The following is a 25,923-nucleotide window of genomic DNA, read 5'->3' as shown; positions in this document are numbered from 1 at the left end:
GTGCATTTCAAGCATTAAAATGGCTAAATTAAGTAAAAAAATGAAGTAAAATACAAATATAAGACAGAACAAACTCCTGTGACTGTAGTAGTGAGGATAAGTGGCATAGAAAACGGATGGATGGCTTTAAGAATCATTCTGTCAATGTCGTATTTTTCATTTATGTCTGTCTTATCTTCTCATATCTACTATATGGACAAAATCATATTTCATTGTCTATGCCATAATTACCTACTGTAAATACCTTGCCTCTAGCCCCAAGTCAGCTGGGATAGGCTCCAGCATGCCTGCAAATCCTCATGAGGACAAATTGTCCATAGGTATGAATGTGAATGTGAATGGTTGTTTGTCTATATGTGCCCTGTGATTGGCTGGCCACCAGTCCAGGGTGTACCCCGCCTCTCGCCCGAAGACAGCTAGGATAGGCTCCAGCATATAATATAATGAGAATAAGCGGCATAGAAAATGGATGGATACCTACCTAAATCCATCCATCCATTTTCTATGCCGCTTATCCTCATTATATTATATGCTGGAGCCTATCCCAGCTGACTTGGGGCTAGAGGCGAGGTATTTACAGTTGGTAATTAAGGCATAGAAAATGAAATATGATTTTGTCCATATAGTAGATATGAGAAGTCCAGGGTGTACCCCGCCTCTCACCCAAAGACAGCTGGGATAGGCTCCAGCATGCCTGCGAATCCTCATGAGGACAAGCGGCATGGAAAATGGATGGATAACTACCTAAATCCATCCATCCATTTTCTATGCCGCTTATCCTCATTATATTGTGTGCTGGAGCCTATCCCAGCTGACTTGGTGCTACAGGCGAGGTATTTACAGTAGGTAATTAAGGCATAGAAAATGAAATATGATTTTGTCCATATAGTAGATATGAGAAGATAAGTCCAGGTCATTATATAATATAATGATGATAAGCGGCATAGAAAATGGATGGATGGATTTAGATAGTTATCCATCCATTTTCTATGCCACTTATCCTCATTATTATTATTATTATTATTATTATTATTATTATTATTATTATTATTATTATTATTATTATTATTATTATTATTATTATTATTATTATTATTATCATATCTTTTTAAAAACATTTTTGGAATGCACACCAACTGCAAATTGACCAAGTATGCGGTCATTGTAGTATTTCTAAACCAACACATACACTGTAGTATTTGTACCTGTGTTCTCCACTGCAATTGCATTATCAGTTTGTGAAGTCTTCACCATCAGTGTGAGACCGCTGTCTGTTAACACGTCCATCAATACGACTCAACGCTGCTTGTCCTCCTACGCATCATTTTGACTGTCCCACCTGTAGAAGAGAGCCGCAGAGAGAGAGGGAAAGAGAGAAAAGGGAGAGACGGGAAGCCATCATTAAAGTGTGACTGCCATTGTGTTTAATGCAGGATGACATTAACGCTAGTGTACTAGATTTCATTACAACAAAGATCCACACGAGGCTCAGACAAGCACAAAGTTACAGTAATTGAGGGAAAACATGACAGAAACATCAAACAGGCCCTCGGGATAGCAAACGATCACTCATTTCTTGGATGTATGGCAGATCCCAGCCCTAGATTAATTTAAACTTTGCAGAGCAAGAAAGTACACAAGTAGTCACGGCTGAGATCACTATGGAAACTGTGCGCCAATCTCTCCTATTTTAAGCTTCATTTAACATTTATAGCAGAGTTGTTAACCTATGCCAACCTCACATAGGCAGCTCTGAGCATATTTGTTTATTGTAATTAGCCAACCCCCCCATACCCCCCCCCCTTCTTCCTATGCGCCTCAGCAGCAAGAAAAAGCAAGGCGACTCAAAGAGGGGAGATTAAAGAGATGTGGCTGAGGCGGTGACAGCACACTGTGAACACAGACTCTTTTACTGTTGCGAGTGATGGTGAGAGTGGGTGGGGAACAGGGGGGGTGGGGTTCGGTGGTGGTGAGGGGGGGAGTGTTGAATGAGACGCAGTGCACTGGGAAGCAGGTTGATAGAAAACAAGAGAGAGGTTGAAGTTTGTCAGCCAAGCACATCACGCTGAAAATGGGTTAGATGGCACAAAAGCTATGTTCTTTCCTTGTAGTGCACGCTCGTTCTGTTCACTACAGGGGCACAGTTCGCCCTTGTCAAGACTTAATAATAATAATAATAATAATAATCTTAGTGGATGTTCATGTTTTCATTTATCACACCCTTTTTTTTTTACATAACATGTACTTCATATTCATATTCAATAGTCCCTCACCACTTTGCAGTTCAAATTTCATGGCTTCACTCGATCACAGTTTTTGAAAATAATTACATTATTAGAAACAGCCTATTATTGGTAAATAAATACGCATTTTTAATAACATTTTACGTACTTTTTGGCTTGAATTAAGCATTTTCAAGCATAAAAATGGAACAAATATACAAGTATAAGGTATTCAAAAGACTAAGGATGAACTGTGTTATCCTCACAAGGGTCGCAGGAGCCTATCCCAGCTGTCTTCAGCCGAGAGGTCGCCAGCCAATCAATCACAGGGCACATATAGACAAACAACCATTCACACTCACATTCATACCTATGGACAATTTGGAGTCACCAATTAACCTAGCATGTTTTTGGAATGTGGGAGGAAACCGGAGTACCCGAAGAAAACCCACGCATGCACAAGGAGAACATGCAAACAGATCACAGAAATGGCCGAGGGTTGAATCGAACTCCGGTATCCTAGCTGTGTGGCCTGCGCGCTAACCACCGCTGTGAAAAGATCCTATTTATGAATAAAGAATCATACTATAAGGAAAAGTAGTTGAGCTGGAAGAGAAAGAGAATTCTGAAAAATGATGACAAGGTTTGCTTTACATCGCAAATGATGTGTCAGATTCACGATTTGTGACCGGCCTCCAAATTCCATGCAAGCCTGATGCCAAAGCTGATAACAGAGGAAGCAACAGGAGGGCAACGTTCTACAATCAACATCTACACAGTCAACCTTGGCCACATTGTTTTTTCAAAACATGAATTAATAAATCATCGCTTATTGTTAGCCTAAACAAAGAAAATTTTACATATTTCTGCCTTAAATGAAGAATTTTCCGGTATAAACATGGCTAAAACATGGCTAAATGAACGCTGTAATATGTAGTATTCTACACTGGTCACAAGGTGTCAGTAATGTTACATTGTTACATACATACATTGTTGCATAAGACAATAATTACTGTAGAAAAACCGTCAACCGGAAATGCTAACGTGTCTTATTTTCTATTATTATGTATACTATATTGGATAATTCATTCATTCATTCATTTTCTACCGCTTTTCCTCATGAGGGTCGCGGGGGGTGCTGGAGCCTATCCCAGCTGTCTTCGGGCGAGAGGCGGGGTACACCCTGGACTGGTGGCCAGCCAATCACAGGGCACATATAGACAAACAACCATTCACACTCACATTCATACCTATGGACAATTTGGAATGTGGGAGGAAACCGGAGTACCCGGAGAAAACCCACGCATGCACGGGGAGAACATGCAAACTCCACACAGAGATGGCCAAGGGTGGAATTGAACCCTGGTCTCCTCGCTGTGAGGTCTGTGCGCTATATTGGATAATATAAGCGTAAATATGACTATAGGGGTGTTATTTCATATAAAAACATCTTTAGAAGGTCTTAAACAGGGTTTCTATTAACTATGAAAATGTTCAATTTTTCAATAAGAACACTAGTTTGTGGAAATTCACTTATCAGATAAGGAAAATGATGACAAGAATCGCATTACATCTCAAATGATGATGTCAGATTCCTGATCTGGCCTGTATCGTGTAGTTTTTATTGAACCATATGAACTCTGCCTAGCAACAAGTCACAAACCAGTGACAATTAAAAGTACTAATACTAAAAATACTACTACTAATAATAAGAAGATTCATTCATTTTCTACTGCTTTTTCCTCACGAGGGTCGCGGAGGTGCTGGAGCCTATCCCAGCTGTCTTTCGGCGAGAGGCGGGGTACACCCTGGACTGGTGGCCAGCCAATCACAGGGCACATATAGACAAACAACCATTCACACTCACATTCATGTTTTTGGAATGTGGGAGGAAACCGGAGTACCCGGAGAAAACCCACGCATGCACGGGAAGAACATGCAAACTCCACACAGAGATGGCTGAGGGTGGAATTGAACTCTGGCCTCCTAGTTGTAAGGTCTGCGCGCTAACCACTCGACCGCCGTGCCGCCCATAATAAGAATCAAAATAACATTTTTAAATGATAATAGTCAATAGAACAACTCATTTGTGCATTGAACTATTAATCACATTTCTGATTTCTGTGGTCATGAAACTGTCGCACTTTGAAAATTCCTGATCTGGGAAATGCTGATTGGTCTTAACAGAATTGTCCATTTTTTCCATGAGTTGAAAATGGGAAGAATGCAAAATGTGCATTTTAGCAGTACTGCTTATTTTTAATGTATAATACCCGTGCTGTCCTTCTCTTTATCGAATACATTGGCGGGTATCGATATTCCACCTACACAACCCATGGAGAGAGGGTACACAAGCCAGTTCAGGGTATACCATTCCAAACTGTGCTCGGGAGAACCCATCTGAACTGCAGCTGCATGGTTAATGCGGAATATTAATCCGATGTCAGTCTTGAAAGAAAGATGATGGCAGACATTCCGGGCCAGGAAATTCATATTTGATGATTCTGCCTCATGCTTGTTTAGAGTCTTGCTTAGCACCCGTTCTTTTTCTTCCTTTTCCCAACTCCCCACCCTTCCAGAGAGAGGGAATGCGGGATGACAAATTAGCCGGAGGAGTTGGATCTAATAACACCATCTCCTCGCCGTGAGAAAAGGGTGTCTGGGAGATGAAGACAGACGGTCAACAATAAAAGAAAGGGAGTGCACAGCCGACTATAAACAGCTCGTCTTTTTCATCCTATTGCTTCTAGATTTCATTAGCTGCTCACTGACCTGACAGCATAGGAGCTACCTGAAGGGAACTCTGCTTACAGCAGCATACTCATTGGCTCAGTGGGTGATTTGGCTTTGGAGCAATCGCATGTGCTCATATGTGAAGCAGGTACAAGGCCCCCGTAGGTAGACCCAGCCTGAAGCCTGTCTATCTGTGGAGTAGTGCAGGATTAAGAGCACACTGTGTTAGTTGGGTTTAACATTGTCTTGTGTTTATCCTGCAGATTGGGAGATTACGTTATCGCTTCCGCCAAGCTGGAGGACACCGTCATATAGAACAGTAAACCCGGATCTCACTTGAGTTTCCACAAGAAGGGAGGGTGAGTAAAACATGCAATATTGCATCAGTGTGACATGATTTTATGCCAGTGTATCTTGGAGAAAAAAAGGGCATCCCACATGTTTCTATTATTTTGCTAATTATTACATGAGGCGGCTTTGTTTTTAAGTTCGGTCGAAATATATGGAGCATGTGGAGATCTGGAGACTTCTCCTTCAGAGAAAAGCTCTATCTATAGCGGGGGTCTCAAACACGTGGCCCGTAGGACACTAGTTTGAGGCCCCCGCCTTGATATGAAAGTTTAATGTTAGTGCGGCCCGCGCAAGTTTGATATGGATGCTGTATGGTATCATGTACCCAGAAAAAATTATTACGTTTGGTTCATGTTCATGTTAAAGGTTAAATAACTGTTAATAGTTATCCTCCCTATCCGTGTGGAAGTGGTAAGTTTTTGGCCATTTAAGTTTAAAGGAAATAACTTGAAGGCTACCGTTTAGGTGGCTAGCTCTCTAGTTTGCAAGTTAGCATGTGTCTCAAGACCCTGCAGTTGCGCAATATGTTGTAAATAAAAAGAGTATAAATGTGACTATAGTCGTGTTTTGTCATGTCTACAGGGCTCTAATAATGCTTTGTTCATTTTAATCTGAAAAAAATAATTTGTCTACCCACCAACTATATGTGGTTTCTTAAGTTTTTATTATTTGCCGTTTTATTATTATTATTATATTTATTTATTACTGATTGATTGATTTTCTTTATTCTTGATTTGTTTATTTATTTTTCATTTTATTTTGGGCAGAAAAATAAAAATTAAGATTTTTTTTTTTGGAAAACCTGATGCGACCCAGCCAAAATATGGCTAAATATAGCAAAATCGACATTTTGCTGTTTTTAGCGACCAAGGGTGCAGATATAAATATTTCTTGCAACATGCATTATTTGATAATTACTGTAATTACTGTAACAATCAAAAAAGGTGAAGCTTCTGCAGGTGAGCGGTGAGTGAGCTCATCCAAATAACGCTGGAAGCTGTAAAAAAAAAACAAAACACCACAATATAACCCTGACACAATCCTCCATTGCCTTGCTGCACCACACCTTCATGGCAAAGTGTGGCACAGGGGCCATTTATCGAACGTGACTCATTGCAGAAGTCATATGCAGCGATTTTGTTTTGATCTGACAAATCTTAAGTAAATTTGATCGAATGTTGAATTATTACAGATTCTGTTTGTACGTTAACACCGACGCAGCTAAGTGATGCTGGGGACACCAAGGTATGTTGGATTGCAAGGTTTGTTGTGTGCGTACAGTGCTTAAGGTGTGGTTCTGTATGTGATGAATAGACTCGCTGTAATGTACCGCAGTCATCTTGTTTACGAATGTGTTCCACAGCAGAAGATGTGATCCCTTCAACTGTAAAAGTCGCTTTGAGTCGCACACAAACAGTCGCACTAGCATACTTCTCCGCACAAACGTTCCTGCAATTCCATCGACTATTACATTAAAGCAGAAATCATAGAGCCATAATTACATGTACAGAATTATCATTCATAGAATGCCATCGCTTCTTAGACTTGTGTCTGCCCGTTCTATATCATCTTGTGACACCCTTACCAGGTACACACGACACAAAAACCAAGAGACCGACAAAAAGTCAAGTCACACAAAACTGGCAAAACCGCATATCAGTGTGTTTCTGTCCAGGCATGGACACCACACACAGCTGGAAGGCAAGTCAGGCCACAGAGGTCCTGCCAGACATCAGATCTGCTTGTGGATGTGTGGTGAGAGAGGTCTTTGCATGTCTGTTTGTGTGTATGCGTGTGTGTGTGTTCATGGCCAGTTGCATGTGTGTTATACACAAAGCCCCAAGGCCGAGCATCCTCAGCATCAGTATGCTCTGGCAGAGGCTGCGCATGCAATCACAAGGAGAGAGAGAGAGCGAGAGAAAGAAAGAAAGAGAGAGAAGGGCAAAGGCAGGCATATTGCAAGCAGTTCACCCCCTGCCATTCAGATGCAATACCTCAAATGTGTTTATTTACCACATTATTCATGATTGTCCTGCATCTCATCCAAGAATTGCCCCCTGCTTACCGGCTCCATCAAGACATGACCACAGGCCAGTTCACTAACAATGATGGACTGAGGACCGTTTACATCGCAGCTGTAAAACCAAAAAGGTGAAACTTTGAAACTATTACAGTGAGGGTATCAACAGGCCTGTGACAAAGTGATTTTCTCCTTAAAATGAATGAATAAAGAATGAATAGAATGAATATAATATTAGTTATCACCCTAACATCCATTTGCTTAGAAAATAGAAAGTCTTTGAATGTGCTGTGACCCTGATCAGAGACCCCCAGTGACCCCCAGGTCCTGGAGGTGCCTGGAGGTGCACCAACAGCAACCCTGCAGATGTTCATGTTAATCCTGCAAGAATGTGTCAAGATATGAACTCATAAAACAATAAAAGTAATTACTCTCACATTTCCAAACACACACACATAGACAAACAAATACAGCTTTGAAACAATTACAGTGAGGGTGTCAACGGGCCTGTGACAAAGTGATTTTCTCCTTCACAGAATTGATGTTAGAATAAAATGTAGATAGAATGAATATAATATTAGTTATCACCCTTATATCAATTTGGAATGTTCCTGTGACCCTGATCAGAGACCCCCAGCGACCCCCAGGTCCTGGAGGTGCCTGGATGCACCAACAGAAACCCTGCAGATGTTCATGTTAATCCTGCAAGAATGTGTCAAGATAAGAACTCATAAAACAATAAAAGTAATTACTCTCACATATATACACACACACATAGACAAACAAATACAGCTTGTGCAACTGCCCCCCCCATGTAGTAGGGACCCCCGAAAAGAGAGTGTGAACTGCATATTCAGAGTATAGCAGCATGTCACTGGGTATGTGGTTTCACTCTCCTCGCTGCAAGTAACTTTGAATATTGTTGTCTGACTCTTCTATATTTCTGTATTTAAGTGTTTTTAAAAGTGTCACAGGAGTTTGAACCTGACAATTGCAGATTAACTCACAATAATATTTCAACAGGATAAAGCGACTGATACAGACACCTATATACTGTAGAACAGGGGTCTCTAGCATGTGTCCGGAGGGCCAAATGTGGCCCCCAGGACACTAGTTTGAGGCCCCCGCCTTGATATGAAAGTTTAATGTTAGTGCGGCCCGTGCAAGTTTGATATGGATGCTGTATGGTATCATGTACCCAGAAAATATTATTATGTTTGATTAATGTTCATGTTAAAGGTTATATAACTGTTAATAGTTATCCTCCCTATCCGTGTGGAAGTGGTAAGTTTTGGCTATTTAAGTTTAAAGGAAATAACTTGGAGGCTACCGTTTAGGCTGCTAGCTCTCTAGTTTGCGAGTTAGCATGTGTCTCAAGACCCTGCAGTTGCGCACTATGTTGTAAATAAAAAGAGTATAAATGTGACTATAGTCGTGTTTTGTCATGTCTACAGGGCTCTAATAATGCTTTGTTCATTTTAATCTGAAAAAAATAATTTGTCTACCCACCAACTATATGTGGTTTCTTAAGTTTTTATTATTTGCCGTTTTATTATTATTATTATAATAATAATATTTATTTATTACTGATTGATTGATTTTCTTTATTCTTGATTAGTTTATTTATTTTTCAGCTTTTATTGTAGAAAATCGGAACCAAAGCACTGAACAAGTTTGTATATTTTTCCGTTTTTAATAAATGCGTTTTTTTTCTTTGGAAAACCTGATGCGGCCCAGCCTTGCCCAGACCCTAGCTCCAGTGGCCCCCAGGTAAATTGAGTTTGAGGCACCTGCTGTAGAACAAACTTATGCCATGAAGAGCTGAGACACTGCAGCTTTTCTCTGCAACCATTTACTCCAGCAGGTGATTTAATTGATGAGTGCTTTCCATCTGGGCCCTTCATGGCACGATTTTGACATCTCTACAAGTGTAGAGAGAGCGATGGACAGATTTATATACAGCGCTGAACCCTATATAAGACTTTTCCCTGTAAAAAGTCTGAAGAAGACTAATATTCATCTAATATTAGAGGTCTAGAAATGCACATATGGAAGACAGCAGGTGGTGTCAAATGACTTATAGCCAAGCGAATCTGATCTTTTCTTCCTGTTAGTTGCCCAAGAAATAAGATTAATTAGACATTCCAAAAACATGCTAGGTTAATTGGCGACTCCAAATTGTCCATAGGTATGAATGTGAGTGTGAATGGTTGTTTGTCTATATGTGCACTGTGATTGGCTGGCCACCAGTCCAGGGTGTAGAAGACAGCTGGGATAGGCTCCAGCACCCCCGCGACCCTCGTGAGGAAAATCGGTAGAAAATGAATGAATGAATGAAGATCATTTATTAGTTAATTAAATAGTTAAAAAGGACCTATTATGATTTTTCCACTTTTCTGACCTATAAATGTAGTTAGAATGTTGTATTCTCGTGTTAAACGATGCCAAAGTTTCAGATAATGAGGTTTGCGCATTTGGAAGTGAGCCCTGAAAAAAGTTTGATGGCTCAAAACGCTAGGTTTCAAAAGGCGTGGTAAAACTGTCTCTTTGTGATGTCACAGAGGGGCGGACTTCCTTATATGGGCATGTTTGTAGCCAGATAAGCACTCTGATTTTTCAAAACACATTTAAGAGGATGTTGAGTGATCTTTAAAGGAACATAGAATATGGTGTTCTAGGGCCGAATAAACATCGAACATACCGAAAGATCAGATTAGACTCTTGTCTTTCATTGTTTCAGCAGTAGAACATAGGAAAGTTTCAGCAAAATATCTGAAAGGTAGAATAATAGCTTTTTGTGAAAAGATACATTTCAAGCATTCATTCATTTTCTACCGCTTATCCTCACGAGGGTCGCGGGGAGTGCTGGAGCCTATCCCAGCTGTCTTCTGGCGAGAGGCGGGGTACAACCTGGACTGGTGGCCAGCCAATCACAGGGCACATATAGACAAACAACCATTCACACTCACATTCATACCTATGGACAATTTGGAGTCGCTAATTAACCTAGCATGTTTTTGGAATGTGGGAGGAAACCGGAGTACCCGGACCATGCACGGGGAGAACATGCAAACTCCACACAGAGATGGCCGAGGGTGGGATTGAACTCTGGTCTCCTAGCTGTGAGGTCTGCGCGCTAACCACTCGTCCGCCGTGCAGCCCCATTTCAAGCATAACTTTCACAAATGTAGCCATATATATTTCGCCACAATTATGCCACATTGTAAACAACACAAAAAAGAGCATAAGCGTAAAAATACATTTTTGGGTTCGGGAGTTCGTGTTGAAAATAATTGTATAAATTCTTCTTTGCTAGCGAATGACTTAATAGACTGTATGAGCCCAACTGTTTGCTACATATTTTATCACAAAACAGCACAGTTAGCGCCGTGTTAGCATGGAAACCAAAAACCGGACGTTATTTTCCTCGACCCTCGTGAGGATAAGCGATACAGAAATGGATGCTAACTAACATAAGTCTCTGTTTTTGTAACTGAATATTGATGCTAACCGAGCTTCCACTGTATATCCTTTTGTTTTGTCCGTGTAAGGCAGGGGTCTCAAACTCACGGCCCGTGGGCCAAATGCGGTCCGCGAGACGCTAGCTTGAGGCCCCCACCTTGATACCAAAGTTTAATGTTGAAATGACAGCTTAAAGCTGTGTGCACACCGGACACAACATGATTTTGCCCCGCCCACACTGTTACCCTACCCTGTTACCCCGCCCTAAAGGCTTATGACGCTGGGTACAAATAAATGCAGGAAATGATTTGGAATAAAAGGGAAAATACACGTCAAGATAAAGCATCTCATCAAACATGTTGTTAAAGTTACGACGCTGCTCCCAGATGGAACTGAGTACGATGCTAACTTGCTAATTGGGTCAAATTATTAAGTTTCATTAATGTTCATGTTAAAGGTTAAATAACTGTTAATACTGTACATTTGAATCTGAAAAAAATAATTTCTTCCGTTTTTCTTATTTGCTGTTTTATTATTATTTTACTTATTTACTGATTGATTGATTTATTGTCTTTATTCTTAATTTGTTTATTTTTTTTTAATCTCATTTTGTGTATAGAAATATAAAAATTAAGATAAGAGGAATGTTTTATCAGATATTTTGGTGTGGAAAAGTACTGAAAAAGTGTAGGGTATAGCAGAAGCAAAAGCATTGAAGATAGTTTATTGATTTTTTTTCCAGTTTTTAATAAATATGTTTTTTGTTTTTTTTTTTAAAACCTGATGCGGCCCGGCTTCACCCAGAACCTAGCTCCAGGGGCCCCCAGGTAAATTGAGTTTGAGACCCCTGGTGTAAGGAAATGTAGAGGAGCAACAAAATGTTCTAGCTGTCATGTAAATAACAAGTTGGCTGTTTGTGCGTGCATAATGTTGCTGGAATATGGAGGACAATATAGAAAATCGCAGGTTTGAGACTGCAACAAAAGAGATACATACATACCTAGTCGCCACAGTTTAGTGTTTACCACAGTATTGTTTTCTGCACGAGAAGCACAGTAGTTAGAAAAATAAGTAAAAAAGAAGAGAGTGGGAAAAGCCAAACAGAACAATTAGGATTTGATTTGTCCTCCTCCACCTCTTCTGCACACGACGCGTTAATATGCCAGCTGGATAACAAGATAAGAACATGTTTACTTGCTCTGTATGGAACCTATCTACAGCACAATCTAATTCCTGCAAGCTTCTTCCTGGTTCACTGCCTCGCTCCTTGATTGGATCGCATTTTTTTTCTCCAATGAAGCAGCAACGAGAGAAACGGCTATAGCAGGATGCCGTTTAATTACGGAAAACTCTGAAACAAGCTCTCGCAGTAGAGATGATACATACGTATGTACAAGGAGTCCTTTGTGTCCGCAGAGGGAATGAGTCAAGGGCTGAGGATGAGACCCCCAACCTGAAGAGCCCCTCAAAGACAGAAAAGCTCCACAGGGGACACTGAACAAAACATCCACCACCAAATTGGCCACTCGCCTTTTCAACGCAGGTTTACCGTGTCATGCAAGGTGGAGGATGCAGAAAGGCTGCATAAGTTGCGTCACACCCAAATAGCCCAGGAGGAACGCTGACAAACATATTAACCCTCCTCTTGTGTTAGGGTCGGCATCGACCCGTTTTACATTTTAATGCATAAAAAGAATCACATAACATTTGTTTATTGCATCAAGGCTTTTTGACTTTGTCAGGAAACTCTATTTCAACAAAATAAAACCAAAAAAATAATTTTTATTACATTTTAAAATGGTCTGGTTGAAATTATGACCACTGTATTGTGAAGGTATTTGCTCAGTTTTGCTAGCTAAAGATAAAAGCAAACATAGTCTCACAAATAGCAAGGGCAGTGGCGAAAGCTGATTGGTCCAGGACTCCAGCCCTGAGTGTATAAAAGACCGGGCAGGGAAAGGAAGGGTGCTTTTTGCAGCTGCACTGTAATAAGACGCGCTTACTTGTAGGCATACAGGGACTGCAGATAAGCCCGGATGTCTGTATTAGGTATTGTTGTCAGGAATAAATAATCTGGTTCTCATTCTATAATTTGGTTCTTTAAGATTCCCTTATCCTCTATTCCAAACCCACTTAGAGTTCTCACGGGGAGGATTTCTACAACTGTTAGGGTGGGTTTGGACCTGGTTATAATAAATTGCTATAAAGCAATATTTTGAGCCACAACTGAAATCATAAGTGTACAATTAGCCAACACAATGACAACCAGCTCCTCTTCTCATCATGTAAGCTTCAGGGGATTCTCATTTTGACCGCTTTTCCAGTATACCAGCAGAAAAACAAGGTCCAGACATGTGAGGTGAATTCACTCATTTGACTGATGGCTGATTTCACATTTACAATTTGGATCATGGAAAGAATGGCAAGAAGTACAGTGAACCAAGATCTGGACCTGTTCTGCTTTTTCATTTCACTTTATACTAAAGTTCTGTTGCTGAAAACAATCACTTTTTCTACCTTTTCTTCACATTAATATATATGGGTCAAAATTCACCCCAACACCATAGATGTTTCTTTAGTGATTCATACTAAAATGAGGAAATAAATCAAACTAATTGATTGATTAATTGATTGATTGACTGAAGAGATATATATAGATATATAGAAATACTTTTTATATCTGACTGCTGTGCCCCGCCCCGCTTTTTCTCATGTTTTAACTGTGTATTAACGAATGAATGTTGTATTTTGGTGTGTCTTCTACTCTGTTTACTTCGCAGTCGGGTCTGGAACCAATTAATCACGCTTTAACTCATGTTTTATCTTCGTATAAACCAGGGGTCTCAAACTCAATTTACTTGGGGGGCCAATGGAGCTAGGGTCTGGGCGAGACTGGGCCACATCAGGTTTTCCAAAAAAAACACATTTGTTAAAAACAGAAAAATGAATAAACTTTGCTTTGGTTTCGATTTTCTACAAGAAAAGCTCTGATAAAACATTCCACTGTTCTCAAATATCTTCATTTTTATTTGTCTACACAAAATAAGATGAAAAATAAATAAACAAATCCAGAATAAAGAAAATCAATCAATCATTAATAAATAAATAAATATAATAATAATAAAACGACAGATAATTAAAAATTAAGAAACCACATATAGTTGGTGGGTAGACAAATTATTTTTTCAGATTAAAATGAACAAAGCATTATTAGAGCCCTGTAGACATGACAAAACACGACTATAGTCACATTTATGCTCTTTTTATTTACAACATATTGTGCAACTGCAGGGTCTTGAGACATGCTAACTCGCAAACTAGAGAGCTAGCGACCTAAACGGTAGCCTTCAAGTTATTTCCTTTAAACTTAAATAGCCAAAAACTTACCACTTCCACACGGATAGGGAGGATAACTATTAACAGTTATTTAACCTTTAACATGAACATTAATCAAACGTAAAAAAATTTTCTGGGTACATGATATCATACAGCATCCATATCAAACTTGCGCAGGCCGCACTAACATTAAACTTTCATATCAAGGCGGGGGCCTCAAACTAGTGTCCGGGCCGTGTGTTTGAGACCCCTGGTATAAACTCATGAAAATTGTATTTTAACATATTCTGTTCATACTCTGTTTACTTGTTTTTATTCAACTCCATTTTCTGTAAAGTGTCTTTGAGTATTTTGAAAAGCGCTATACAATTAAAATGTATTATTATTATATTATTATTATATTCTATAGCCCTCAGTAATAGCCAGGTAACAAAAGAACCTTCAATTTATTAATATGATTCTTTTGAGGTTCATTTGACCATTTTTGGAAATTGAAATGGAGGGGTATAGTGACCAAAAAAAGGCCTCCATTCCCACACCAAAAGTATTAAAACCAATATTTTCATGTATGAGGAAGCCTAAGAAGGTAACCAAGACATGAGAAGCAAATTTGATGGTTATTGTTTTTAGTGTATTTTATAGCTGATTTAATACATGGGTCAAAACCGACCCGTTAACATAAGACATGATACCAGAAAGCTAACACAAGAGGATGTAGCATTTTCATATGAATGCACAGTAATAGCCAACCAGTCATTTCTTCTCCATGTTTGCCTTGTACAATACCCACGGCATTGGAAATGCTTGTGAGGGATTAGACTCGGTTGGGAGATTAGTACTAGTGGGTGTAGTTGAAGTTGAGTTTGCAGCCAGAGACACACAGCACATTTGTAACATGCTTGCCGAGTGTGAAAGCACAGCGGAGAACAAGTGAAAGCTTTCGTATTTGTCCTTGTCTTACTGTTGCGGTATTGTTGACATCCTCCTATTTTGCTCATTGGTGCACTGCAGAGCTCCGATCTTTGTCCTGCTGTGCGCTTTAGTTTAGGAACCTCTCTTCCTTTTTGTGTAGCACTCTCACAAACACGCGTATTGTTCTGTCGAAGGTCAACAGGCCTCCTCTGTTGTAATACGCCAGAAAGGGTCTTCTGCAGGCACATACAGTATCTAGCAAGCTATTGAATAGCCAACAGTTTAAACTGTTTCTATCAACATATACGTACATGAAACATATACCAGTGGTTTTAATTATTAGATTATATTCATCTTCAGACATAATTCAGCTGGAAATATGCATTTAAAGTATAAAATATATAGGTACTCAACATGAATGAATGATAATGTAAGATGATCCATGAATAGATGGCATTGGTATAAGTATGGTGAGTTCAAGGATCACGCTACAAATGGTGGAATCTCAAGGCTGCATGAAAAAACATTATCAATGAAGCATGAAGACATAAATGTAAAAATGGTGGGCTTATGCTGGACATATTACTTGTATTATTACATATTTATAAATGATTGACAATTCTGTGGGTGGCACGGCGGACGAGTGGTTAGCGCGCAGACCTCACAGCTAGGAGGACCAGAATTCGACTCCACCCCAGATATCTCAGTGTGGAGTTTGCATGTTCTCCCCGTGCATGCGTGGGTTTTCTCCGGGTATTCCGAAACATTCCAAAAACATGCTAGGCTAATTGGCGACTCCAAATTGTCCATAGGTATGAATGTGAGTGTGAATGGTTGTTTGTCTATATGTGCCCTGTGATTGGCTGGCCACCAGTCCAGGGTGTACCCCGCCTCTCGCCCGAAGACAGCTGGGATAGGCTCCAGCACCCCCGCGACCCTCGTGAGGAAAAAGCGGGAGAAAATGAATGAATGAATGATATGGTTAGTGCACAGGCCGCAAAGCTAGGAGACTTGGGTTCGATTCCCGGCTCGGGCATCTCTGTGTGGAGTTTGCATGTTCTCGTGGGTTTTCTCCAGGTACTCCGGTTTCCTCCCACATTCCAAAAACATGCTAGGTTAATTGGCGACTCCAAATTATCCATAGGTATGAATGTGAGTGTGAATGGTTGTTTGTCTATATGTGCCCTGTGATTGGCTGGCCACCAGTCCAGGGTGTACCCTGCCTCTTGCCCAAAAACAGCTGGGATAGGCTCCAGCACCCCCGTGACATTCATGAGGAAAAAGCGGTAGAAATGAATGAATGCGGGGGAGTGCTGGAGCCTATCCCAGCTGGGGTACACCCTGGACTGGTCGCCAGCCAATCACAGGGCACATATAGACAAACAACCATTCACACTCACATTCATACCTATGGACAATTTGGAGTCGCCAATTAACCTAGCATGTTTTTGGAATGTGGGAGGAAACCGGAGTACCCGGAGAAAACCCACGCATGCACGGGGAGAACACGCAAACTCCACACAGAGATGGCCGAGGGTAGAATTGAACTCGGGTGTCCTCGCTGTGTGGCCTTTGTGCTAACCACTTTTCAGCCGTGCAGCCAAAAACTAGGGAGGATATCTAACTGCTGCATTGGCTGGGAATTGGGTGCAATAGTAGTGGATTCATTTTTGAAATGAAAATTTGCTTTTAATTAAGCACGACTCCGAAAAATGTGAGTTGACTACCTCTGATATCCCAGCAGCCATGCACACAGTCTACACACAACAGTTCACGACCAAATACTCTCGGCTTGGTAACACCCGTTGCCGCTAGCTCACTCAAAGCTTAAAGGGGTCGCACCCACACACACAAGGCAACAAACAAAACGTTAAAAAATAATAAAAGCCATTATAATTACTGTTATGACCAGTGGGATTTTCAAGGGAGCTGTGCTGAATTTAGGCATGCTTGACCACCCTTAAGAAGGGTCTAAAAATCCCCATGGTAGTTTTCTTAAGAGAACTGAGTTGTATTTGTGTTTTTATTCCAATTTTGGTTCCAAATTTTTTCTTAATCGGAAATCACTCCACACTCTTTATTGCTCTCTGGTTCTACCGTATCTTACTTATTGTGTGGAAATATGGGCTAATAACTATAAAAGCAATCTTCACTCGCTAAATGTACTGCAAAAAAGGTCAGTAAGGATAATTCATAATGCCGCCTACAAAGAACATACTAACTCCTTATTTCTAAAATCACAAATACTTCAACTTGCTGATATAGTTCAGCTAAAATAATGCATAAGGCTGAAAACAACCAATTACCTAAAAATGTCATCCAATACTTCTCTACAAGAGAGGAGAAATATGATCTCAGGGAAGAACTACATTTGAAACACTTATATGCTAGGACTACGTTAAAAAGCCATAGCATTTCAGTATGTGGAATCAAACTATGGAATGGATTGAGTAAGGACCTCAAACAATGCACAACAATGAGCCAATTCAAGAAACAATACAAGCAGTTGATGTTTGCTAAATACAAGGATGAAGAGTCTTGAACCAGTCATGATGTGCTATATATATCACTATATTGACACTTACTATGGTACCCATTATGTCATTGGATGCTCATATCACCTTGTACTTCGGTACGAGGTGCATGATTTAAAAAAAACTTCAACTGTACTATGGAAAGCAGGAAGTGAACAAATGTAACAGTTACTGATTGTAAAAGTACCAGATGGAGGGGTAGGATTTAATAAGCTTTGCTTCTTCCTACTCCTTTTGGACATGTGGAACTGTGAACTGATTATGTGATGCATTCAATTGTAATCTGATGCATGTTGAAATGAAATAAAACCATTACCATTACCAATTAGAGGAAGCATATGCAAGCAAACCTAACCCCCAGATCCAGTATCTACTAGTATACAGTATCTGTTTTATCAACAACCCCATCCATAAGACGCTTCCATAGTATTTCATTTAAAGTAACATATACGCTATCATCATAACGTTACAGCATCTCCAGGAAGATGAGCCTTTCATATGAGGCTTAGTGTGAGCAGGGTCTGTGTACATAGCCGCTCCACAGAGTGTGACCAAGAGCAACACAAAAGCAATCTTTCTTTGACAAACTTCTGTAGAAAAGTGATATTTTATTGGACATTGGGGTGTGTGTTTTTTTTCTTCTCCTGTTTCCTTTTATGTGTTTGTCGCATTTTGTACTGTGTCTTTGTTTGATTGGAAAACATGCATGCTAGGTTAATTGGCGACTCCAAATTGTCCATAGGTATGAATGTGAGTGTGAATGGTTGTTTGTCTATATGTGCCCTGTGATTGGCTGGGCACCAGTCCAAGGTGTACCCCGCCTCTCGACCCTAGTGAGGATAAGCGGAACAGAAAATGGATGGATGCCCGCCAACAGTGTTCCATTTACATAACGGACCTCTGTATTAACCGAGCTACAGCCATATTGTTATTGTAGCAGCTAAATACTATATTTGTATGGACTAACATGAGGCCTTGCTAGCCGCTAGTTTCGGTGTCACTCACTCATTTTAGAGGATTTTGACTGACTTTTGAATTGAATGAGTTGAGCAAAAATGACTAAGCCACAAGCGGGAGGCAATGTTTACGTCAACAAGGAGACAAATTGAAATAAATAACAGAAGATAAGGCTGCACAGTGGTCGAGTGGTTAGCCCGCAGGCCTCACAGCTAGGAGACCCAAGTTCAATTCCACCCTCTACCATCTCTGTGTGGAGTTTGCATGTTCTCCCCGTGCATGCGGGGGTTTTCTCCGGGTACTCCGGTTTCCTCCCACATTCCAAAAACATGCTAGGTTAAGGTCCAGGGTGTACCCCGCCGCGTCACGGGCGTGCTGGAGCCTATCCCAGCTGTCTTCAGGCGAAAGGCGGGTTACACTTTGGACTGGTGGCCAGCCAATCACAGGGCACATATAGACAAACAACCATTCACACTCACATTCATACCTATGGACAATTTGGAGTCGCTAATTAACCTAGCATGTTTTTGGAATGTGGGAGGAAACCGGAGTACCCATGCATGCACGGGGAGAACATAGAGAACTAGAAGCGCTCTAGAGCCGCATTCGGGGCTCTTTAGCGCCGCCCTAGTGGCTCCCTGTAGCTTTTTGAAAATGTTTGAAAATGTAAAAAGATGGGGGAGGGCAATATATTTTTGGTTTTAATATGGTTTCTATAGGAGGACAAACAACACATATAAAACCTGGTTACCACCCTCCAAATGTTTGTTTATACATTATTAGAGCACTCTAGACATGGACAAGCACCCCTATAGTCACCTTTACACTTCTATTACCCAAAAAAATAGACATTCATTCATTCATTTTCTACCGCTTTTTCCTCACAAGGGTCGCATGGGGTGCTGGAGCCTATCCCAGCTGTCTTCGGCCGAGAGGCGGGGTACACCCTGGACTGGTGGCCAGCCAATCACAGGGCACGTATAGACAGGAATATTTTGATATTTTGGAATATTTTCAAAATTAGACCATAGAAAACCTGTTTACCACCCTCTAAATGTTTTTTTTACATTATTAGAGCACTCTGGACATGGACTAGCACCCCTATATTCACCTTTACGCTTCTATTACCCAATAAAACAGACATTCATTCATTCATTTTCTACCGCTTTTTCCTCACAAGGGTCGCAGGGGGTGCTGGAGCCTATCCCAGCTGTCTTTGGGCGAGAGGCGGGGTACACCCTGGACTGGTCGCCAGCCAATAACAGGGCACATATAGACAAACAACCATTCACACTCACATTCATACCTATGGACAATTTGGAGTCGCTAATTATCAGTGAGGCCTGCGCAATAACCACTCGTCCACCGTGCAGCAGACTATACTATATCATATCAAAATAAACCAATCCCAAAAAAGACAGGAATATGGTTTGGTCTTGTGTCGGTATTGAACAGTGACTTTTATTGCATGTGCCGGAAATTCAACCTATAAAAGCTGCAGCTGGAAATACTACCTAAAGAATGAGCAGAAAGCCCGTGTGAATCTTGGTCGATTAAAGCAGAACAGGTGGGCTGACACTTACACACGACAAATTATGAAGCGATTTCCCCCATTAGCAAGGCAGTATAAGATTAATGAAATCTGAAACGACTGCTGCTTTGCACCGCTTTGCCCCTGCAGGTTTTCACTAAATGACCATTCAAATGGAAGTAAAGTATAGCTTATCAGCTTGGAGTGGTTGTTTTTAAAGTTTTAAAGATGAGCTAAAGGAGAAATATTATGAAAAACTGATTTGTTAAGTGGCGGCCCGGTGGACGAGTGGTTAGCGTGCAGACCTCCTGGCTAGAAGACCAGGGTTCAATTCCACTCTCGGCCATCTCTGTGTGGAGTTTGCATGTGTTTCGTTCATGTGCATGGACTGTTCCAAATCGTCAATCTGACACATGATTTGCAATGTAAAGCAAACCTTGTCATCATTTTACTGAATTCTCTTTCTCTTCCAGTTCAACCACTTTTCCTTATAGTATGATTCTTTATTTATAAATAGGATCTTTTCACAGTTGTGGTTAGCGCGTAGGCCACACAGCTAGGATACCGGAGTTCAATTCCACCTTCGGCCATTTCTGTGATCTGTTTGCATGTTCTCCCCGTGCATGCGTGGGTTTTCTCCGGGTACTCCGGTTTCCTCCCACATTCCAAAAACATGCTAGGTTAATTGTCCGTAGGTATGAATGTGAGTGTGAATGGTTGTTTGTCTATATGTGCCCTGTGATTGGCTGGCGACCAGTCCAGGGTGTACCCTGCCTCTCTCCCGAAGACAGCTGGGATAGGCTCCAGCACCCCCGCGACCCTCGTGAGGAAAAAGCGGTAGAAAATGAATGAATGAATGAATGAGTGCTGGCCAAACAGCACACATAAAATTATACAACCAAATAAATTTTCACATTAGTCGACCATATCAGAAAATGACTTTCAGCAAGTTGTAACAATCTGGCTAAGTTTCTCTGCCTACGACTAGGAAGCTCTCACAGTGAAGAACCACCATCTCCTTTTCTACTAACTAACTATGCTGTGTAATTAAAAGCAAGGACGTGCTGCAGTGCTGCTGGATGCACCGATTGTCACAAACATCAATAACATCCCAGCTACAGAGGCCAACACACACAAATTACCCAATTCCTGGGATAAAATGCTTCTAATTAAAAATACAGATAATTAAGTTTGAAAGCTAGTTAGAAAAAAAACGGTATTATGGAAAGCAGGAAGTGAACAAATGTAACAGTTACTGATTGTAAAAGTACCAGGATTTAATAAGCTTTGCTTCTTCCTACTCCTTTTGGACATGTGAACTGTGAACTGATTATGTGATGCATTCAATTGTAATCTGATGCATGTTCAAATGAAATAAAACCATTACCATTACCAGAATAAAGGCACGTTCACTTATTTGTATTTTTTTCATGATTTTTTTTCTTCTGCCAGCTGTCCAAGTCCAAGTATCAGAGGATCTGATCACACATTCAGTTCAATGTGAGCCGTAAGTGTAGGCAAATCTCTGCCGTTTTGTCCGATAGATAAAAAAAAAGCATCACTTTCTTATCTGTGCGTCTTAATTGAATTTTGCGTCATACGTTTCTGTTTCTGCATGTCTTCACTAACAACTGTTTGCTGCTACATTTGATCAAACGCCCTCACTTCAAATCCCTGACATGTCCGCCGTGATGGAAGAGCGGGATGGCACCCGCTTGAGATAATCATCGTCAATCAGAGGATGCTGAAGAGCCCAGGAAGCATCCGATATACATACACGTTTCCCTTAGGATCAGGATTAAGAAGCGGATCTTTATCAGCAAATAGCATAACCTGCAGGGCCCAAATCAAAGCTGTAGCTACAACACATTCAGGAAGTAAGTATCATCGTTCACATTTCTTCTCCACATGCTTAGTCATATGACATCTTTTGGTTGGAGACGAGGTCAGAGGGAAAGATAATACAATAATGGAGTTTGTACTACTATGTCATGACATCTTATATTCATTCATTCATTCATTTATTATTGCTTATCCTCACGAGGGTCGCAGGGGTGCTGGAGCCTATCCCAGCTGTCTTCGGCCGTGAGGCGGGGTACACCCTGGACTGATCGCCAGCCAATCACAGGGCACATACAGACAAACAACCATTCACACTCACATTCATACCTATGGATAATTTGGAGTCGCCAATTAACCTAACTCCACACAGAGATGGCCGAGGGTGGAATTGAACTCAGGGTCTCCTAGCTGTGAAGCCTGCATGCTAACCACCAATTCTTAGTATATGAAGTACATATTTTCTCCAGGAAATACTGATACTTACAGAGCATTACAGCATATTTAATGCATTTTAATTACCCTGGCTAGTGCTGTTGTCACAAAACTACCAAAGAAACTGACTGTTTTTCTCTCCATGGAAGGACAGCAATCACAAGCACCTTTCAGCACCCATTCAAGGGCAGGTAGAGTACCGCAGCACCTTCACGTATACGTGAATTGATCTGTATTTTACTGTCTGATCAACAAGAATAATGATAAGACGTCAAAAATGTATGGCAGAATTTTGCCTCGGTTTGCGTACATTCATGGGTTAGCATCCCTGCGTGAGTCCAACAGTGTTGTTCATGGTTTTCTACAACAAAACATCCCTGTTAGCATATGAGCATCTCTTAGCCAATTTCATTTTTTAAAAGCAGCTATGTCCCAGGAATCACACTGCGGTGTTGGAAATGTGTCACTGTGACTATTTTCCATTCCATTCCGATTATCCATTTAAGGGTTGCAGGGTCGCTGGAGCCTATCCCAGCTGACTGAGGGCAAAAGGGAGATATATTGAAACCCGGATTGGTCACCAGTAAATCAAAGTCTGATGTGAATGGGACATTGATGGGGAATTTTTAATGTACCTGCTGCATTTACGTTAGCCACACTACCAGTATATGACTCAAAAGTATCGGAGTCAAGTATAGTGTTCAATCATGGCCGCATGATAACAAAAAACATGTAAATAGATAACTGTACAATGTTAAGTTCATGAAAAATAGTGTGATTTGGGTACCACATGATTTTTAGATGACCTAGCTAACCCAGATAGCTAACCCAGATAACCCAGCTGACTGAGGGCAAAAGGGAGATATATTGAAACCCGGATTGGTCACCAGTAAATCAAAGTCTGATGTGAATGGGACATTGATGGGAAATTGAGACTGTACCTGCTGCATTTACGTCAGCCACACCAGTATATGACTCAAAAGTATCGGCATCAAGTATAGTGTTCAATTAATGGCCGCATGATAAGAAAAAACATGTAAATAGATAACTGTACAATGTTAGGTTCATGAAAAATAGTGTGATTTGGGTACCACATGATTTTTAGATGAACTAATTGGGCCCTTTAGCCTCGCTCGACTTCTTGCTATGCAGTCGGTGTCTGTTAGAAGCGGCAGGGGACACGCAAGGTAACAATCGTTATTGGATTTCCAAAGTTCCTGTACCTTGTCAATATTATTTGTGTAGCCGAATTTGTGCAAACAGCACATCAGTAATGACTTCCACTGCATATAATTTTACAGGATGCAATTATAGTTAATATCAGTGCCTCTTAATAAAACCAAATATATATATATATATATATATATATATATATATATATATATATAGTCATGTGTGGGTTTTGTGTCCTTTTTCTTTCTATCCTCAGGATTAAATCCTTAATCAAGAAAAGACCAAATGCATTTTTGGCCTTGTGCAACTTATTGTCCAGAAAATACTATAATCATCATTGTTATTTTTCTCCGGAGCGACTTATTGTCCAGAAAATACAGTAATCATCATTGTTATTTTTCTATGGAGGGACTTATAGTCCTGAAAATATGGTAATCATCATTGTTATTTTTCTCCGGAGCGACTTATAGTCCAGAAAATACGGTAATCATCATTGTTATTTTTCTCCGGAGGGACTTATAGTCCAGAAAATACGGTAATCATCATTGTTATTTTTCTCCGGAGGGACTTATAGTCCAGAAAATACGGTAATCATCATTGTTATTTTTCTCTGGAGGGACTTATAGTCCAGAAAATACGGGAATCATCATTGTTATTTTTCTCCGGAGGGACTTATAGTCCAGAAAATACGGTAATCATCATTGTTATTTTTCTCTGGAGGGACTTATAGTCCAGAAAATACGGTAATCATCATTGTTATTTTTCTCTGGAGGGACTTATAGTCCAGAAAATACGGTAATCATCATTGTTATTTTTCTCCGGAGCGACTTATAGTCCAGAAAATACGGGAATCATCATTGTTATTTTTCTCTTAAGCTTTTTCAAATTACTTGAGCTCTTAACAAAACGGTGACAGCATCTGGCCTCACACAAATAACCCAATTCCTGGGATAAAATGTTTCTAATTAAAAATACACATAATTAAGTTTGAAAGCTAGTTAGAATAAAGGCACGTTCGCTGATTAGTATTTTTTTCACTATTTTTTCTTCTGCCAGCTGTCCACGCAAGTATCAAACGATCTGATCACACGTTCAGTTCTATGTGAGCCGTAAGTGTCGTTGCCATTTTGTACGATAGATAAAAAAAGCATCACTTTCTTATCTGTGCGTCTTAATTGAATTTTGACCAAGTTGGCTATAAATACATAATGTTGGCAGCACGGCGGTCTAGTGGTTAGCGCGCAGACCTCACAGCTAGGAGACCGGGGTTCAATTCCACCCTTGGCCATCTCTGTGTGGAGTTTGCATGTTCTCCCAGTGCATGCGTGGGTTTACTCCGAGTACTCCGGTTTCCTCCCACATTCCAAAAACATGCTAGGTTAATTGGCGACTCCAAACTGCATAGCAAGAAGTCGAGCGAGGCTAAAGGGCCCAATTAGTTCATCTAAAAATCATGTGGTACCCAAATCACACTATTTTTCATGAACTTAACATTGTACAGTTATCTATTTACATGTTTTTTGTTATCATGCGGCCATGATTGAACACTATACTTGACTTCAATACTTTTGAGTCATATACTGGCAGTGTGGCTGACGTAAATGCAGCAGGTACAGTCTCAATTAATCAATGTCATATTCACATCAGACTTTGATTTACTGGTGACCAATCCGGGTTTCAATCTATCTCCCTTTTGCCCTCAGTCAGCTGGGTCCCTGGGTCACCCTGCAACCCTAAACAGGATAATCGGAATGGAATGGAAGATAGATTTTAAGCCCGAGAGTAGTCATAACATTTTAGTTGAATTGAATTTGGTTGTGGGGCGGCACGGTGGGCAAGTGGTTAGCGCGCAGACCTCACAGCTAGGAGACAAGGGTTCGATTCCACCCTTGGCCATCTCTGTGTGGAGTCTCCGGGTACTCCGGTTTCCTCCCACATTCCAAAAACATGCTAGGTTAATTGGCGACTCCAAATTGTCCATAGGTATGAATGTGAGTGTGAATGGTTGTTTGTCTATATGTGCCCTGTGATTGGCTGGCAACCAGTCCAGGGTGTACCCTGCCTCTCGCCCAAAGACAGCTGCGATAGGCTCCAGCACCCCCTGCGACCCTCGTGAGGAAAAGCAGTAGAAAATGAATGAATGAATGTCTATTTTATTGGGTAATAGAAGCGTAAAGGTGAATATAGGGGTGCTTGTCCATGTCTAGAGTGCTCTAATAATGTAAAAAAAAACATTTATAGGGTGGTAAACAGGTTTTATATGTGTTGTTTGTCCTCCTATAGAAACCATATTAAAACCAAAAATATATTGCCCTCCCCCATCTTGTTCCATTTTCAAACATTTTCAAAAAGCTCCATGGAGCCACTAGGGCGGCGCTAAAGAGCCCCGCATGCGGCTCTAGAGCGCGGGTTGCCAAC

At 40.7% G+C, this 25,923-nt stretch overlaps 1 protein-coding gene and 1 long non-coding RNA gene across 3 annotated transcripts in view; one reads left to right on the top strand and one right to left on the bottom strand.

Moving 5' to 3' along the window:
• Positions 1-5,296, top strand: part of LOC144894620 (uncharacterized) — a 28,266-nt gene extending 22,970 nt beyond the window's left edge. Inside the window, exon 3 of the long non-coding RNA XR_013625261.1 lies at positions 5,219-5,296. This is a non-coding gene — a long non-coding RNA (uncharacterized LOC144894620). The remainder of the gene's footprint in view (positions 1-5,218) is intronic.
• nexmifb (neurite extension and migration factor b) overlaps positions 1-25,923 on the bottom strand; it is a 113,287-nt gene that overhangs the window by 15,564 nt on the left and 71,800 nt on the right. For both annotated transcript variants that reach the window (XM_058062768.2, XM_058062769.2), the window contains exon 2: positions 1,206-1,339. In XM_058062768.2, the coding sequence (XP_057918751.2) occupies positions 1,206-1,287 (82 nt within the window). In that variant the 5' untranslated portion in view covers positions 1,288-1,339. The remainder of the gene's footprint in view (positions 1-1,205; positions 1,340-25,923) is intronic.

Source organism: Doryrhamphus excisus, linkage group LG22 (genome assembly GCF_037039965.1).
Source record: "Doryrhamphus excisus strain RoL-2023G ecotype Guam linkage group LG22, RoL_Dexc_Guam_v1.1, whole genome shotgun sequence".
In the NCBI taxonomy this organism is placed as follows: Eukaryota; Metazoa; Chordata; class Actinopteri; order Syngnathiformes; family Syngnathidae; genus Doryrhamphus; species Doryrhamphus excisus.
This window is presented reverse-complemented; position numbering and strand designations above follow the sequence as displayed.